General features: G+C 51.4%; 1 protein-coding gene across 20 annotated transcripts in view; it reads right to left on the bottom strand.

The window, feature by feature from the left end:
- HDAC4 (histone deacetylase 4) overlaps positions 1 to 14,522 on the bottom strand; it is a 338,607-nt gene that overhangs the window by 67,419 nt on the left and 256,666 nt on the right. For 16 of the 20 annotated variants that reach the window (XM_064286430.1, XM_064286436.1, XM_064286431.1 and 13 more), the window contains 3 exons: positions 11,445 to 11,555; positions 10,557 to 10,755; positions 2,475 to 2,713 (listed from right to left, as the gene is read on the bottom strand). In XM_064286430.1, coding sequence (XP_064142500.1) covers positions 2,475 to 2,713; positions 10,557 to 10,755; positions 11,445 to 11,555 — 549 coding nt within the window. The remainder of the gene's footprint in view (positions 1 to 2,474; positions 2,714 to 10,556; positions 10,756 to 11,444; positions 11,556 to 14,522) is intronic. The other 4 variants (XM_064286424.1, XM_064286426.1, XM_064286427.1 and 1 more) reach the window with 2 other exon arrangements.

The raw sequence follows: 14,522 nt of genomic DNA, 5'->3' as shown, positions 1-14,522 counted from the left end.
TTGTTTTCTTTACTCTTGGGTAAACACCCAGGAATGGAATTGCTGGGTCACGTGGTAACGTGTCTTGGAAGAAAAGCCTGGTGACCTACTTTTGGAAAACTAGCCCCTGAAAACCCGGTGGAGCACAGTTCTACTCTGACACACGTGGGTTGTTGTAAGCTGGAGTCGACTCGGTGGCAATGGTTCATGGTAACTCTGTTTAAGCTTTTGAGGGCCCAGCACACTGTTTTCCAATGTGGCTCGTTTCATCCTCTTTTAGTTAAAGGTGCTCTATTTCCAATGCCAGTGTTTGAAAAAAAAAAAAACGTTATTTAAGATCACCGATATCCTGTTTTAACAGCCAGCGTTGCAATACGGACCTTTCTTGCTGCTCACTTCCTCCTGAAAAGGGACTTATCTCAGGGCATCTGTGACCCCTGGGAGCATGCGGACCCTGAGGGCTGGCCAGGTGAACCTATCTAAGGGGTGTCCATGACCCTTGGGGGCATGCAGACCTTGCAGGCTAGCCAGGCCCCAAACCACTTCTGAGGAAGTCATTCCCATGGGCAAGCGTGATGCCAGCTCCAAAGCGACTTGGAAATGTGCTTTTCGGGCCCCCTGCCATTGTAAAGCTGGGTACTTCCTGTCTGGGTTTGCTTAAATGCCCTTACGAAACCAAAGACAGCTGTGCTGACCAAATGGATTGTACCACGCCCTGGCACAAATGCTTCACGTGTGTGATGCTTTCCAACTGGACTTACACATCTGGCCAGTGAGCAGGGACTGACCCAGGCACCACTCCCGCAGGGATGTACGCTTTGAGTATGAGCCCACAGACACATCTCACTCCCCAATCCAAGTAGCTTGTGCTAAAATGTGCACCCACCGTCTCTCCTCTGTTAAGTCTCCTGGCCCCTCAATGACATAACAGGCCATGCTGAGCAAAGGAGCTGTAGACATGCCACCTGCAGGTGCCAAAGTTCATGCCGCCTGCAGCCCCACCTGGCCCACGTGCAGAGCCCTGCCCCTGCAGCCCACCCTGCTCACATGCAGAGCCTTGCCCCTGCACCCTCCCTTGCTCACGTGCAGAGCCCTGCCCCTGCAGCCCACCCTGCTCACATGCAGAGCCCTGCCCCTGCAGCCCCACCTTGCTCACGTGCAGAGCCCTGCCCCTACAGCCCCACCTGGCTCACGTGCAGAGCCCTGCTCCTGCAGCCCCACCTGGCTCACGTGCAGAGCCCTGCTCCTGCAGCCCCACCTGGCTCACGTGCAGAGCCCTGCCCCTGCAGCCCACCCTGCTCACATGCAGAGCCCTGCTCCTGCAGCCCCACCTTGCTCACGTGCAGAGCCCTGCTACTGCAGCCCCACCTGGCTCACGTGCAGAGCCCTGCCCCTGCACCCCACCCTGCTCACGTGCAGAGCCCTGCTCCTGCAGCCCCACCTTGCTCACGTGCAGAGCCCTGCCCCTACAGCCCCACCTGGCTCACGTGCAGAGCCCTGCTCCTGCAGCCCCACCTGGCTCACGTGCAGAGCCCTGCCCCTGCAGCCCACCCTGCTCACATGCAGAGCCCTGCTCCTGCAGCCCCACCTTGCTCACATGCAAAGCCCTGCCCCTACAGCCCACCCTGCTCACATGCAGAGCCCTGCCCCTGCACCCCACCTTGCTCACGTGCAGAGCCCTGCCCCTGCAGCCCACCCTGCTCACATGCAGAGCCCTGCCCCTGCACCCCACCTTGCTCACGTGCAGAGCCCTGCCCCTGCAGCCCACCCTGCTCACGTGCAGAGCCCTGCTCCTGCAGCCCCACCCTGCTCACGTGCAGAGCCCTGCCCCTACAGCCCCACCCTGCTCACGTGCAGAGCCCTGCCCCTACAGCCCACCCTGCTCACGTGCAGAGCCCTGCCCCTACAGCCCACCTTGCTCACATGCAGAGCCCTGCTCCTGCAGCCCCACCTGGCTCACATGCAGAGCCCTGCCCCTGCACCCCACCCTGCTCACGTGCAGAGCCCTGCTCCTGCAGCCCTACCTGGCTCACGTGCAGAGCCCTGCTCCTGCAGCCCACCCTGCTCACATGCAGAGCCCTGCCCCTACAGCCCCACCTTGCTCACATGCAGAGCCCTGCCCCTACAGCCCACCCTGCTCACGTGCAGAGCCCTGCCCCTACAGCCCACCCTGCTCACGTGCAGAGCCCTGCCCCTACAGCCCACCCTGCTCACGTGCAGAGCCCTGCCCCTACAGCCCACCCTGCTCACGTGCAGAGCCCTGCCCCTACAGCCCACCCTGCTCACGTGCAGAGCCCTGCCCCTACAGCCCCACCTTGCTCACGTGCAGAGCCCTGCTCCTGCAGCCCCACCCTGCTCACATGCAGAGCCCTGCCCCTACAGCCCACCCTGCTCATGTGCAGAGCCCTGCCCCTGCACCCCACCTGGCTCACGTGCAGAGCCCTGCCCCTGCAGCCCACCCTGCTCACATGCAGAGCCCTGCCCCTGCACCCCACCTTGCTCACGTGCAGCTGCTGCTGCTGGAACTGCTGCTTGTGCTTCTCCAGGAACTGCTGGTGCTGTTGCTGGATGACCAGGTGCTGCAGGGCCTGGGCGTTCTGGGGCAGCGGTGCTGACTGCGTGCGCCCCAGCGGGCGGTGCTGCCGCAGCTTGTGCACCGACGGGGACACCCGGTCTGCACCGACCAGGGACTGGGCGTGGAGGGGCAGCGTGCCCAGGCCTGAAAGATACCAGTCTGAAGATAATATGGAGGAAAACAGCAGAGGGGGAAGAGGGAGAAGAGAGGAGGAGAGAAGGGCGGTTCAGTAACCAAGGAGGTGACAATGAACTCCACCTGCTGGTACCAGGCTCCTTCTCCTAGAAGCCGAGGGCCCAGCCAGCTCAGCAAGGGCCCGGTCTGCTCAGTGAGGGCCCAGCCAGCTCAGCAAGGGCCCGGTCTGCTCAGTGAGGGCCCAGCCAGCTCAGCAAGGGCCTGGCCAGCTTAGCGCGGGCTCAGCTTCCAGCTCAATGGTTAGTGTCCAGGTGACTGGCTTTAGGTTCATTAGACCGTAATTTGGAGGGAATTGTCAATTGATAAGGAGCCCCTGGGTGGTACAAACGGTTAAGTGCTCAACTACTAGCTGAATGGCTGATGATTGGAACTCATCCAGAGATGCCTGGAAAAAAAGGTCTGGCCATCTACTTCCAAAAGGTCATAGTCTTGCAAAAATAAAAGCAGTTCTACTCTGTACACACGGGGTTACAATGAGTGGGAATCAACTTGACTGTAACTGCTTTGTTTTTTTTTTTTCTGTTGAAAATCAGGCCCGTCCAGTAAGTATCAGGAGGCTGGTGCGATAGGTCTCAAAGAACAAGCCCGCCCTTCCCAAGTGGGGCCACAAGACAGCTGCCACTCAGAAGGGCCAGGCCAAGAAAGGCTCCTTCTCATCTGAACAGCACGCAGGTGGCCTGAATGGGCAACACGCCATGCAGAGGAAGACGAGACCGTGCTCGCGGTCTCCAGCATGTTCCAAAAGACCACCAAGGTGGCTGTGCACTCACAATCACAGAAACTAAGGTTTCTGGGGAAAAAATGATCCTTAGGGTCTCAAATGTTTTCAGGGTCTCTTTAAAGCACGAGCTTGTGCACAAAGATTGTGGATCCAAGTAAAACGAAATCCTTGACAACCTCAATCTTTTCTCCATTTATCATTATGTTGCTTATCGGTCCAGTTGTGAGGATTTTGTTTTCTTTATGCTGAGGTGTAATCCATACTGGTCTTTGATCTTCATTAGTAAGTGCTTCAAGTCCTCTTCACTTCCAGTAAGGAAGGTTGTGCCATCTGCATAACACAGGTTGTTAATGAGTCTTCCTCCAATCCTGATGCCCCGTTTTTCTTCATATAGTCCAGCTTCTCGGATTATTTCCCCAGCACACAGATTGAAGAGGTATGGTAAAATGATACAACTCTGACGCACACTTTTCCTGACTTTAAACCAGTCAGTATTCCCTCGTTCTGTCCGAACAACTGCCTCTTGATCTATGTACAGGTTTCTCATGAGCACAATTAAGTGTTCCGGAATTCCCATTCTTCGCAGTGTTGTCCATAATTTGTTATGATCCACACAGTCGAATGCCTTTGCATAGTCAATAAAACACAGGTAAACATCCTTCTGGTATTCTCTGCTTTCAGCAGGATCCATCTGACATCAGCAATGATATCTCTGGTTCCACGTTCTCTTCTGAATCCGTCCTGAATTTCTGGCAGTTCCCTGTCGATATACTGCTGCAGCTGCTTTTGAATGATCTTCAGCAAAATTTTGCTTGCGTGTGATATTAATGATCTTCTTTGATGATTTCTGCATTCTGTTGGATCACCTTTCTTAGGAATAGGCATAATTATGGATCTCTTCCAGCTGGTTGGCCAGGTAGCTGTCTTCCAAATTTCTTGGCATAGACAAGTGAGTAGTACTTCCAGCCCTGCATCTGTTTGTTGAAACATCTCAATTGATATTCGATCGATTCCTGGAGCCTTGATTTTCACCAATGCCTTCAGAGCAGCTTGGACTTCTTCCTTCAGTACCATCAATTCCTGATCATAAACAACCTCCCGAAATGGCTGAATGTCAAACTAGTTCTTTTTGGTATAATGACTCTGCGTACTCCTTCCATCTTCTTTTGATGCTTCCTGCATCATTTAATAGTTTCCCCATAGAATCCTTCACTATTGCAACTTGAGACTTTAATTTTTTCTTCAGTTCTTTCAGTTTGAGAAATGCTGAACGTTCTTCCCTTTTGGTTTTCTATCTCCAAGTCTTTGCAGGTCATCATAATTACTTTATCTTTTCGAGCTGCCCTTTGAAATATTCTGTCCAGCTCTTTTACTTCATCACTTCTTCCTTTTGATTTAGCTACACGACGTTCAAGAGCAAGTTTCAGAGTCTCTTCTGGCACCCGTTTAGGTTTTTTCTTTCTCTTCTGTCTTTTTAATGACCTCGTTTTCTTCATGTATAATGTCCTTGATGTCATTTCACCACTCGTCCAGTCTTCGGTCATTAGTGTTTGTCATGGATTGAATTGTGTCCCCCCAAACTATCTGTCAACTTGGCTAGGTCATGATTCCCTTGTATGCCTGCACGATTGTTTGCCATTTTGTCATCTGATGTGATTTCCTTGTCTTGTAAATCCTATCACTGTGCTGTGATAAGATGGATTATCGGCAGTTATACTGATGAGATCTACAAGATTAGATTGTGCCTTAAGCCAATCTCTTTTGAAATATAAAAGAGAGAAATGAGCAGAGACACACGGGGACCTCATATCACCAAGAAAGCACCGGGTGCAGAGAGCATCTTTTAGAGCTGGGATCCCTGCACTTGAGGAGCTCCTCAACCAGAAGAAGATTGATGACAAGGACCTTCCTCTAGAACGACAGAGAAAGAAAGCCGTCCCCTGGAACTAACACCCTGAATTTGAACTTGTAACCTACTAGACTGTGAGAGAATAAATTTCTCTTTGTTAAAGACATCCATCTGTGGTACTTCTGTTATAGCAGCACTAGATGACTAAGACAGTGTCCAATGTGTCAAATCTATTCTTGAGATGGTCTCTAAATTCAGGTGGGATATACTCAAGGTTGTACTTTGGCTCTTGTAAACTTGTTCTAATTGTCTTCACTTTCAACTTGAACTTGCATATGAGTAATTGATTGTCTGATCCGAAGTCAGCCCTTGTTCTGACTGATAATATTGAGCTTTTCCATCGTCTCTGCATAGATGTTGGCGTTTTGATTCCTGTGTATTCCATCTGGCAAGGTCCATATGTATAGTCACCATTTAAGTTCGTGAAAAAAGTATTTGCAATGAATAAGTCGTTGGTCTTGCAAAATTCAATCATGCGATCTCCAGCATTGTTTCTATCACCAAGACCATATTTTCCAACTACCGATCTTTCTTCGTTTCCAACTCTCGCGTTCCAATCGCTGGTAATTATCAATGCATCCTGATTGTATGTTCAATCAATTTCAGACTGCAGAAGCTCATAAAGATCATCAATTTCTTCATCTTTGGCTTTAGTGGTTGGTGTGTAAATTTGAATAATAGTCATATTAACTGGTCTTCCTTGTAAGCATATGGATATTACCCCATCACTGACAGTGCTGTACTTCAAGGTAGAACTTGAAATGTTCCTTTTGATGATGCATGCAGCACCATTCCTCTTCAAGCTGTCATTCACGGCATAGTAGACCATATGATCGTCCGATTCAGAATGACCAATACCAGTCCATTTCAGCTCACTGATGCCTAGGATATTGAAGTTTATGTGTTCCACTTCATTTTTGACGATTTCTAATTTTCCTAGATTCATTCTTGGTACATTCCAGGTTCTGATTACTAATGGATGTTTGTAGCTGTTCTCGTTTTGAGTCAAGCCACGTCAGCAAATGAAGGTCCCGGAAGCTTGACTTCATCCACATCATTAAGGTCAATTCTACTTTGAGGAGGCTGCTCTTTCCCAGTCGCATTCTGAGTGCCTTCCAACCTGAGGGGCTCATCTTTCAGCACTGTATCAGACAATGTCCCGCTGCTATTCATAAGGTTTTCACTGGCTAATTCTTTTCCAACGCAGAGTGCTGGGTCCTTCTTCCTAGTCTTAGTTTGAAAGCTCCGCTGAACCCTGTCCACCATGGGTGACCCTGCTGGTATTTGAATACCAGCGGCATAGCTTCCAGCATCACAGCAACACACAAGCCCCCACAGTAGAACAGACTGACAGACACATCAAGAAATCAAACCATGTATTACACTGGGCAAATCTAATGCAAAAGACCTCTTTAAAGTGTTGAAAAGCAAAGATGTCACCTTGAGGACTAAGGTGCGCCTGACGCAAGCCACGATGTTTTCAATTGCCTCACATGCATGTGAAAGCTGGACAATGAATAAAAAGACTGAAGAAGAATAGATGCCTTTGAACTGTAGTGTTGGTGAAGAATATTGAACCTACCATGGACTGCCATAAGAACAAACAAATCTGTCTTGGAAGAAGTGCAACCAGAATGCACCTTAGAAGCAAGTATAGCGAGGCTACGTCTCACATACTTTGGACATGTTATCAGGAGGGATCAGTCCCTTTAGAAGGACATCATGCTTGGTAAAGTAGAGCGTCAGGGAAAAAGAGGAAGACCCTCAATGAGATGAACTGACACAGTGGCTGCAACAATGGGCTCAAGCATAACAATGATTGTGGGCATGGCCCAGGACCGGGTAGTTTCCTTCTGTTGTGCATAGGGTCACTGTCATGTATTGAATTATGTCCCCCCAAAAATGTGTGTATCAATTTGGCTGGGCCATGATTCCCGGTATTGTGTGATTTTTCTATATGTTGTAAATCCTGGATCTATGATGTTAATGAGGGAGGATGGGAAGCAGTTGTGTTGGTGAGGCAGGACTCAGCCTACAGGATTGGATTGTGTCCTGAGGCAATCTCTTGAGATATAAAAGAGAGAAGGGAGCAGAGAGACTGGGTGATCTCATACCACCAAGAAAGCAGTGGCAGGAGCAGAGCGTGTCCTTTGGACCTGGGGTTCCTATGCAGAGAAGCTCTGAGTCTGGGGGAAGATAGGTGAGAAGGCAGGCAGAGAAAACCTTCCCCTGGAGCTGACACCCTGAATTTGGACTTTTAGCCTACTTTACTGTGACAGAATAAACTTCTCTTTGTTAAAGCCACCCACTTATGGTATGTCTGTTATAATAAACAAACCAAAAAAACAAAAGAATGTCTGTTATAGCAGCCCTAAATGACTAAGACAGTCGCTATGAGTTGGAATGGACTGGATGGCACCCAACAACAACACGCACAAAGAAGGCATGAACACTTTGAGGCGTCCTGCACACACTGTTCCCAGGGCTGCTTTCTAGAAAGGTCTGAGCACCTGACGTTCCACTAGTTCCCTACGAGGAGGCCTGCTTTACCACACCCCTCTTTGCCCTGAACTTTTAAGTAAAACATCTTTATCAACAGGAGACAATCTTGCTTGAATGTGAATCCTGCTTTAAAACGCACACCTGTTCCCATGAGCCACTTCCTGTGAACCGAGAAGCTTCATGTTTCCCTTCTTTAGGCTTTCTACCCGCCTGCGGTTTTTCTTTGGCAAACCGTCGGTGTAGGTGGTTTACCATTTGTACATGGTTCTGTGGGACAAAAGGTCAGCAAAACCCTTTCCCTCGCTACAGCAGGCCTGTGCCCCAGCAGCCAGTGATGGCAGATAAGAGGCAACACCGCAGCTCTGCCACCTGGCATTCTGGTCTTCTCACACCTGAGTGGACTCTGGGGGCTGAAGGCAAGCCGGAGGTGGCCCTGCTGACCAGAGGGGCTCCTGTCCTGATGCAGGGGTGGCTCAAGGCAATTATGTCCATATGAGCCTAGGAAGTCGTTGGGAGGCACTAGAGGTTCTTAGCACTTTTCTTGGCCCCCCTGCGGGTGCTGGTTTCGAAATAACAACACATTTTGTATGCAAATCGAAAGGGCATACACAGGAAAAAACCCAGAACAATCTGACGCTGGCTAAATTGTTCCTCGCTACCTTTTCAAAGGGTTAGTCAACAACAGCTTTCAAGTTCATTACCACTCTTTGTCCAACCCCATATGGAACTGCGCCCGGTGAGTCACCGCCAGTGGGCTGCTGCCAGCGATGAGCACACTGGGGGGGGCACCCAAGGGACAATAGGCAGCAGGGACACAAGGAAGCCATGTCCCGGAAATCAATGACCACTGTGTCACAGGAGAGGGGAGGAACCTCGGTAAAGTTCTGTAAAAAGGTCTCCTTCTAAGACCCCAACTCAATGACGGAAACACTCGACCAGGACAGGGTGCTGGCAAGTGGTGGCAGACACATCTCAGATGGAGAAGTGAAAGGAGAGGGAACCCGGAATGGTAAGAGGGCTGGGCATCTTTTATGTGTTAACAGTGATGCTAGCCAGGAACGCAGGCCTCCTTTGTGATCTGGACTCCTGACGCCTGATCCTGCGCAGCTAACAGGCTCTGATGTGTTTTCAGATAGATCCTTTGAGACCAAGTGGACACCACTGCTCTCTCTGAAGCCCAGGGTGAAGCGCTGTGTGGGGTTCGCTCTCCCTGGGGACGCTGTAGGGCAGGGGTTCTGATCCAGGCGAGGGGACTCACTGGCCAGCAAAGTGAGGCAGGTGAGAAATAGAGCCCGGCTCAGCGAAGGCTCCTAATTCACTGCAGTCCAGGCTGCGTGAGGAGGCGGCCTCCTCATCTAAACGGCCACCCCAGGGGGCAGGGGACAGCACACCCATGCTCTGGCCAGCACAGCGACACTGAGAGCCCAGCGCTCCAGAGGCAAATGAGTACAGGCAGAACAAAATCCCACGCCCAGATCCCCGGGACCAGACCAAACCAAAGTTAACCCAAACTTACCCCAAAACCAAAAAAAAACCCAAAAAGCAAACCGCTTGCCCTTGAGCTGATTCCAACTCATAGTGACCCTACAGCACAAAGTAGAACTGCCCCGTAGGGTTTTCGAGGCTGTAATCCTTACAGAAACAGACAGCCATGTCTTTCTCCCGCAGGGCGTCTGCTGGGTTTGAACTGCTCAATCATTCAGACAGCAGCTGAGCGCTTAACCATTGTGCCACCTGGGCCCTATACTCGCCCCACACCCAGACTCAAGTCGCAGACCCCTGGAGTTCCGAATTGCATGGCACGCCAAGCACTGCGTTTCCCACTCAGTTACACAGCGGCAAGTGTAAAGAGGTGTGGCTCTGGGGTCGCTTTTGCTTCTAGTTTTGAACACAAGTGCAATTTCCAGGAAGCCAAAGGCAAAGCTGAGGGTGGGGTGGGGTGACATGTCGCCTGCCCCCGGGGCGGAGGGGGTGAGTTCCTCCTCGTTTTAAGCCAAGCCCCACACATCCTGTCACCAAGGAACTAGCACTTTTATACTATTGTTGCCTGGAAGATCTTATAACTAAAGTTACCTATTTTTTTCTAAATTATGTTTTTCTAAAAAGAGCCATCCCTCACAGACAGTGCTGTTTTCTTATTTTGCTGCTGACAGGAGTGGCTGTCTACCTGAGTCAGCTCTGTGCGTCCATCAGAGGCTCAACCCCAGCGGAGCACGGACCCAAAGTGTCAGGCAGGCTCAGGGAGTGAACGCGAACGTGGAAGTCACTCCTGTTTTCATGCCCGCCAGCCTAGCTTTGCAAGCTTTTGGCCTTTCGCGGTATTAACGCTGCTAAGGCAATGATTAATGTGCTTGGCTGCTAACCAAAGACTGGAGGCTTGAGTCCACCCAGAGGTGCCTCAGAAGAAAGGCCTGGGCGATCTGGATCCAAGAAATCAGCCCTGAACACCCCGTGGAGCACAGTTCTATCCCGACACGCGTGGCAGCGCCCTGTCCGAGTTTAAGCTGCGTGGCCGGCACACGCTCCAAGGGGCGAGGGCAGGAGGTGGGAGCTCGGGGCGGACCAGGCTCTCCCGCCTCCTCTCAAAGCTGGCCCGGGCTCAGCAGCACAGCGCAGCCCTGCAGGGAGCCGAGGCGCGCCACAGTTTCTGCTGCGGCCCGCCGCTCCGCGCTCACCTGCGACCAAGGGCGTCTGTGGCGGCGGCTGCTCCAGTAAGACCAGGTGCTGCAGGAGAGGGTTGTGTGCGGCCCCGCCGTCCCGCTCCAGGGGCGCAGCACTCAGGTAGGGGGCGAGGTGGGTGCCAGGGAAGAGGGGGATCCGCTGCTGGAGCGCTGGGAGAGCAAGGCGCTCAGCATCCTGCTGGCCGGCCGCCCCCTGGAACGAACAATGAGAGATGGTCTGGGGGCGTCTGTGATGGCCACCCACCGGATGTACAACGAGTGATGGTTGGGGGGGACTGTGATGGCTGCCCCCTGGAATGTACAACGAGTGATGGTTTGTGGGGTGGACCGTGATAGCCACCCCCTGGAATGTACAATGAGAGATGGTCGGGGGAGGGGACTGTGATGGCCACCCTCCGGATGTACAACGAGTGATGGTTTGGGGGGAATGTGATGGTTGCCCCCTGGAACGTACGAGTGATGGTTGGGGGCGAATGTGATGGTTGCCCCCTGGAACGTACGAGTGATGGTTGGGGGCGAATGTGATGGTTGCCCCCTGGAACGTACGAGTGATGGTTGTGGGCGAATGTGATGGTTGCCCCCTGAAACGTACGAGTGATGGTTGGGGGCGAATGTGATGGTTGCCCCCTGAAACGTACGAGTGATGGTTTGGGGGGAATGTGATGGTTGCCCCCTGGAACGTACGAGTGATGGTTGGGGGTGAATGTGATGGTTGCCCCCTGGAACGTACCAGTGATGGTTGGGGGCGAATGTGATGGTTGCCCCCTGGAACGTACCAGTGATGGTTGGGGGTGAATGTGATGGTTGCCCCCTGGAATGTACAATGACAGTCAGAGGGAGGGCCGTGCTGGCACTGATCACAGACAGTGAGGGCCTACTCACAGCAGAAGGGCCAGTGGCAGGAAGTCCCAGGGTGATGTTGGGCAAGGAAGGTGATGTGTAGAGAGGGAGCTGTGTCACCTCGCGGGCCACCAGTCTGTGCGCCAGGGTGGTCTGCGGGCAGAACATGGGTGAACGTCACAACCGGAATTCTTCGGTCAAACGTGAGCCACACAGCCAGAAAAAGGGCGGCAAACACGTGCTGAGGGCATTCTCCCCCCGACCCCCCCAGAGTCACGAGACACCTCAGTGCAAAAGCGCAGTGGACAAGTTACAGCCTGTATCCCGTGAGTGCAATGCCTCGGGGCCGCCGCACGCAGAGGGGCTGCACGAAAACACTTGGGATTTATGACCCACAAACTCTGGGTACTTTCATTTGAATTGCTTCTTCACCATAAAATTATCAGATGATAATCTTGGATGATACCCTTAAGAATGTGTTATTGGAATCAAGAACGTTTTTTCTATACAGGCATCGAAGGCAGAAACCAAAGGGGAAAATTGTTAGGTGCCACTGTGTCGCTGGCTCCAACTCATAGCCACCCTGTGTGCAAGAGAACACAGGATGAAACGCTGCCCGGTCCCGTGCTGTCCTCACAATCGTCATTATGCACGATCGCTGTTGCAGCCCGTGTCGACCCATCTCGTTGAGGGCCTTCCCCGTTTTTGCTGACCCGCCACCTACCCAGCAATAAATCAGGGTTAGACAAGTGAAAGGACATTTCAGAGGTTGGGAAAATGTTGCAGTGATTGCTTGGAAACTTGTTTATGATACTGTCTATTGTTAAATTATGAAAACAAATGACGGAATCCCACACTTTGGAAAAAGCGGGCTCAGGCTAACAGAGTGACGCCAGAATAGGGACGAGGAGGACAGATGGAAAAGGGCTGGCAGGGGCAGTCCCGGAGGACGTGAATCACAGTGGTGTTTAGCTTCGTTCTCTTCTAGAACGGACACTCTGCTAAGAAAGGATTATGTTTGATTCACCACTGTATCCTGTACACAGTAGATAAACAAGCAAACACGAAGGACAGAATGAAGAACTGATTCTACGGCAATGTCCGCTAACAGGGTTCAGGCAGAGAGGATGGTGGGCAAAAGAAAGGAGCATTAATGACGAACACATGAAAGGATTTTCTCCTTGTCCTCAGAGTGGACTATGTAATGAAGACAACCGACATCCTGGGAACTGTGAAGCTTCGTTTCCAAGAGAAAAATTAGGTGAGCAGGTCTGCAGCCCGGCTAGGAGTTTCTTCTCTATTCCTACTGGAGGATGGGGTGAATACCACCTCAAGGCACGTGTTTAAGCAGCCTGTGCCCTCCGATTCCCTTAGGGGGCTAGTTGACACACGGCGTCATGTTTCAGAGTCATTCGGAAACACGCACCTTGCGAAAGTTCGCCAGGTGAAATGAAGGTGAGACAGAAGGAACACCCCTGTCCTCAGCAGAAACAGAGTGCTACGTGTATCTCATCCCAGAGGCATGGTTTCAACTACCTTTGGGCTTGTCACCTATTAAACTGTGCAGCTGTGATTAAAACGCTATGGTGGGAAGCAGCGTTCCTAGACAACAAGGTTGTTGTCAAAAGTAGAAGAACTATCAGCAAGTTCTCCTACAGGGAACAAGCCTGAGGCTGCCAAGTACAACATGACCCTCCCACGTAACAAACACTGGGATCAAAACACGTGAACATTCTACATGTTTACAAAGTTTTAATTTCCTGCTTGTAGCCAAGGCCTATTGTTTTACTTACTTTATTTTTGGAGAGGAAGCTGGTTATGTTGCTTAGTGCACCTGACAAATAGGTGGACACGTGGCATCTCGGCCCTCCGCCCACAATTTGTAAAAATGAACACAGAACTTAAGCTGGAACCACGAAGATCCACCCCAAATAAGGCATCGCTACAATATTAACTACTAAGTACGTCACTGCCCACATTAAACAAACATAAGCACCTAGGACCACAATTAACTACTAAGCACATTAAACAAACATAAGCACCTAGGACCACAATTAACAAGATGTAACTGGCATTCAGATCAAAGGGCAGGAAGTAATTTCCAGGCTGTATCCTAAGGCTAATTAAAGGTAGACCTCAGCCATGACCTCATTCTTAGCAGATAAGGATCGTTCAGGCTTTTAATAACCTAAATAAGTACTTAAACCAGTGGGCTGAAAAGGCCCAGGAATAAACAAAATCTATGAAAGAGAGTAAAAGAAAACGGGAATTAAGCAAGCTAAGATCACTGTGCTGAATTCCTTCCTAACCACAATATTAGTTTCTAAAACATCTTTTTATACATCAAGGGTCTAGAAATTTGAAATGAAAATGCTATGCTCTTGTACTTGGGTATCCAAACGAGTATTTGTCAACCCTTTGCAAGGGCAAGGTACATTTCCAGACGTTTTTAGGAGGAAAGCAACGAACTGTACTGAGTAAGTTGTAGCCTCCTATAAGAAAGAACTCCGAAAAACCTCCTAGCCAACAGAGCCTGGCCTCACGAAGCAGCTGGCGTTTCTGCTCCTTACACCAGAAAACACGATGCCCAGGGGCCTCCCGACTGCGGGCACCCAGTCATCCGTCACATGGCCCCTCGGGCGCAGCACAGCTTCTCGCCTGTCTGAGCAGCGTGGGCGGCTGTGCCGAAGCAGGCCCTGGATGGGCACCCTGACCCCCAGGGCAGTGAGGGGCCAGCATGGGGAGCATCTCATGGACACGAGCTGAAGGGCGCAGATAAAGGAGATGAATGCCTGGGAGAATGTCCCAGAATGTACGGTCTTGGAAAGTCTCCCTAGCCCCGTTCTGGCCAGGGCGTGACACACAGCTGCCCATGCCCCCCACCTGGCTGCTTCCAGAGGACCCCTAGATCCACTCTCCACTCAGCTGAACACCAGTGTCTCTGCGGTCATGCCCACCTGGTGATTTCCAGAACCTTCTCTGTCTGGCTGCCTCTCTGGCTCACTCTAGTTTCCCCACATCCCTCTCAAACATGGGGAATCAAGCCCAGCACGCTCTGACAAAGGCGGGGGCAGGGGGTGCAGACCCCCGTGGCTCCTCGGAGATACCCTCCCTCTGTGG

Source organism: Loxodonta africana, chromosome 6, assembly GCF_030014295.1.
Source record: "Loxodonta africana isolate mLoxAfr1 chromosome 6, mLoxAfr1.hap2, whole genome shotgun sequence".
Classification (NCBI taxonomy): domain Eukaryota; kingdom Metazoa; phylum Chordata; class Mammalia; order Proboscidea; family Elephantidae; genus Loxodonta; species Loxodonta africana.
The sequence above is the reverse complement of the archived record's forward strand: the minus strand, read 5'-3'. Positions and strand labels throughout refer to the sequence as shown.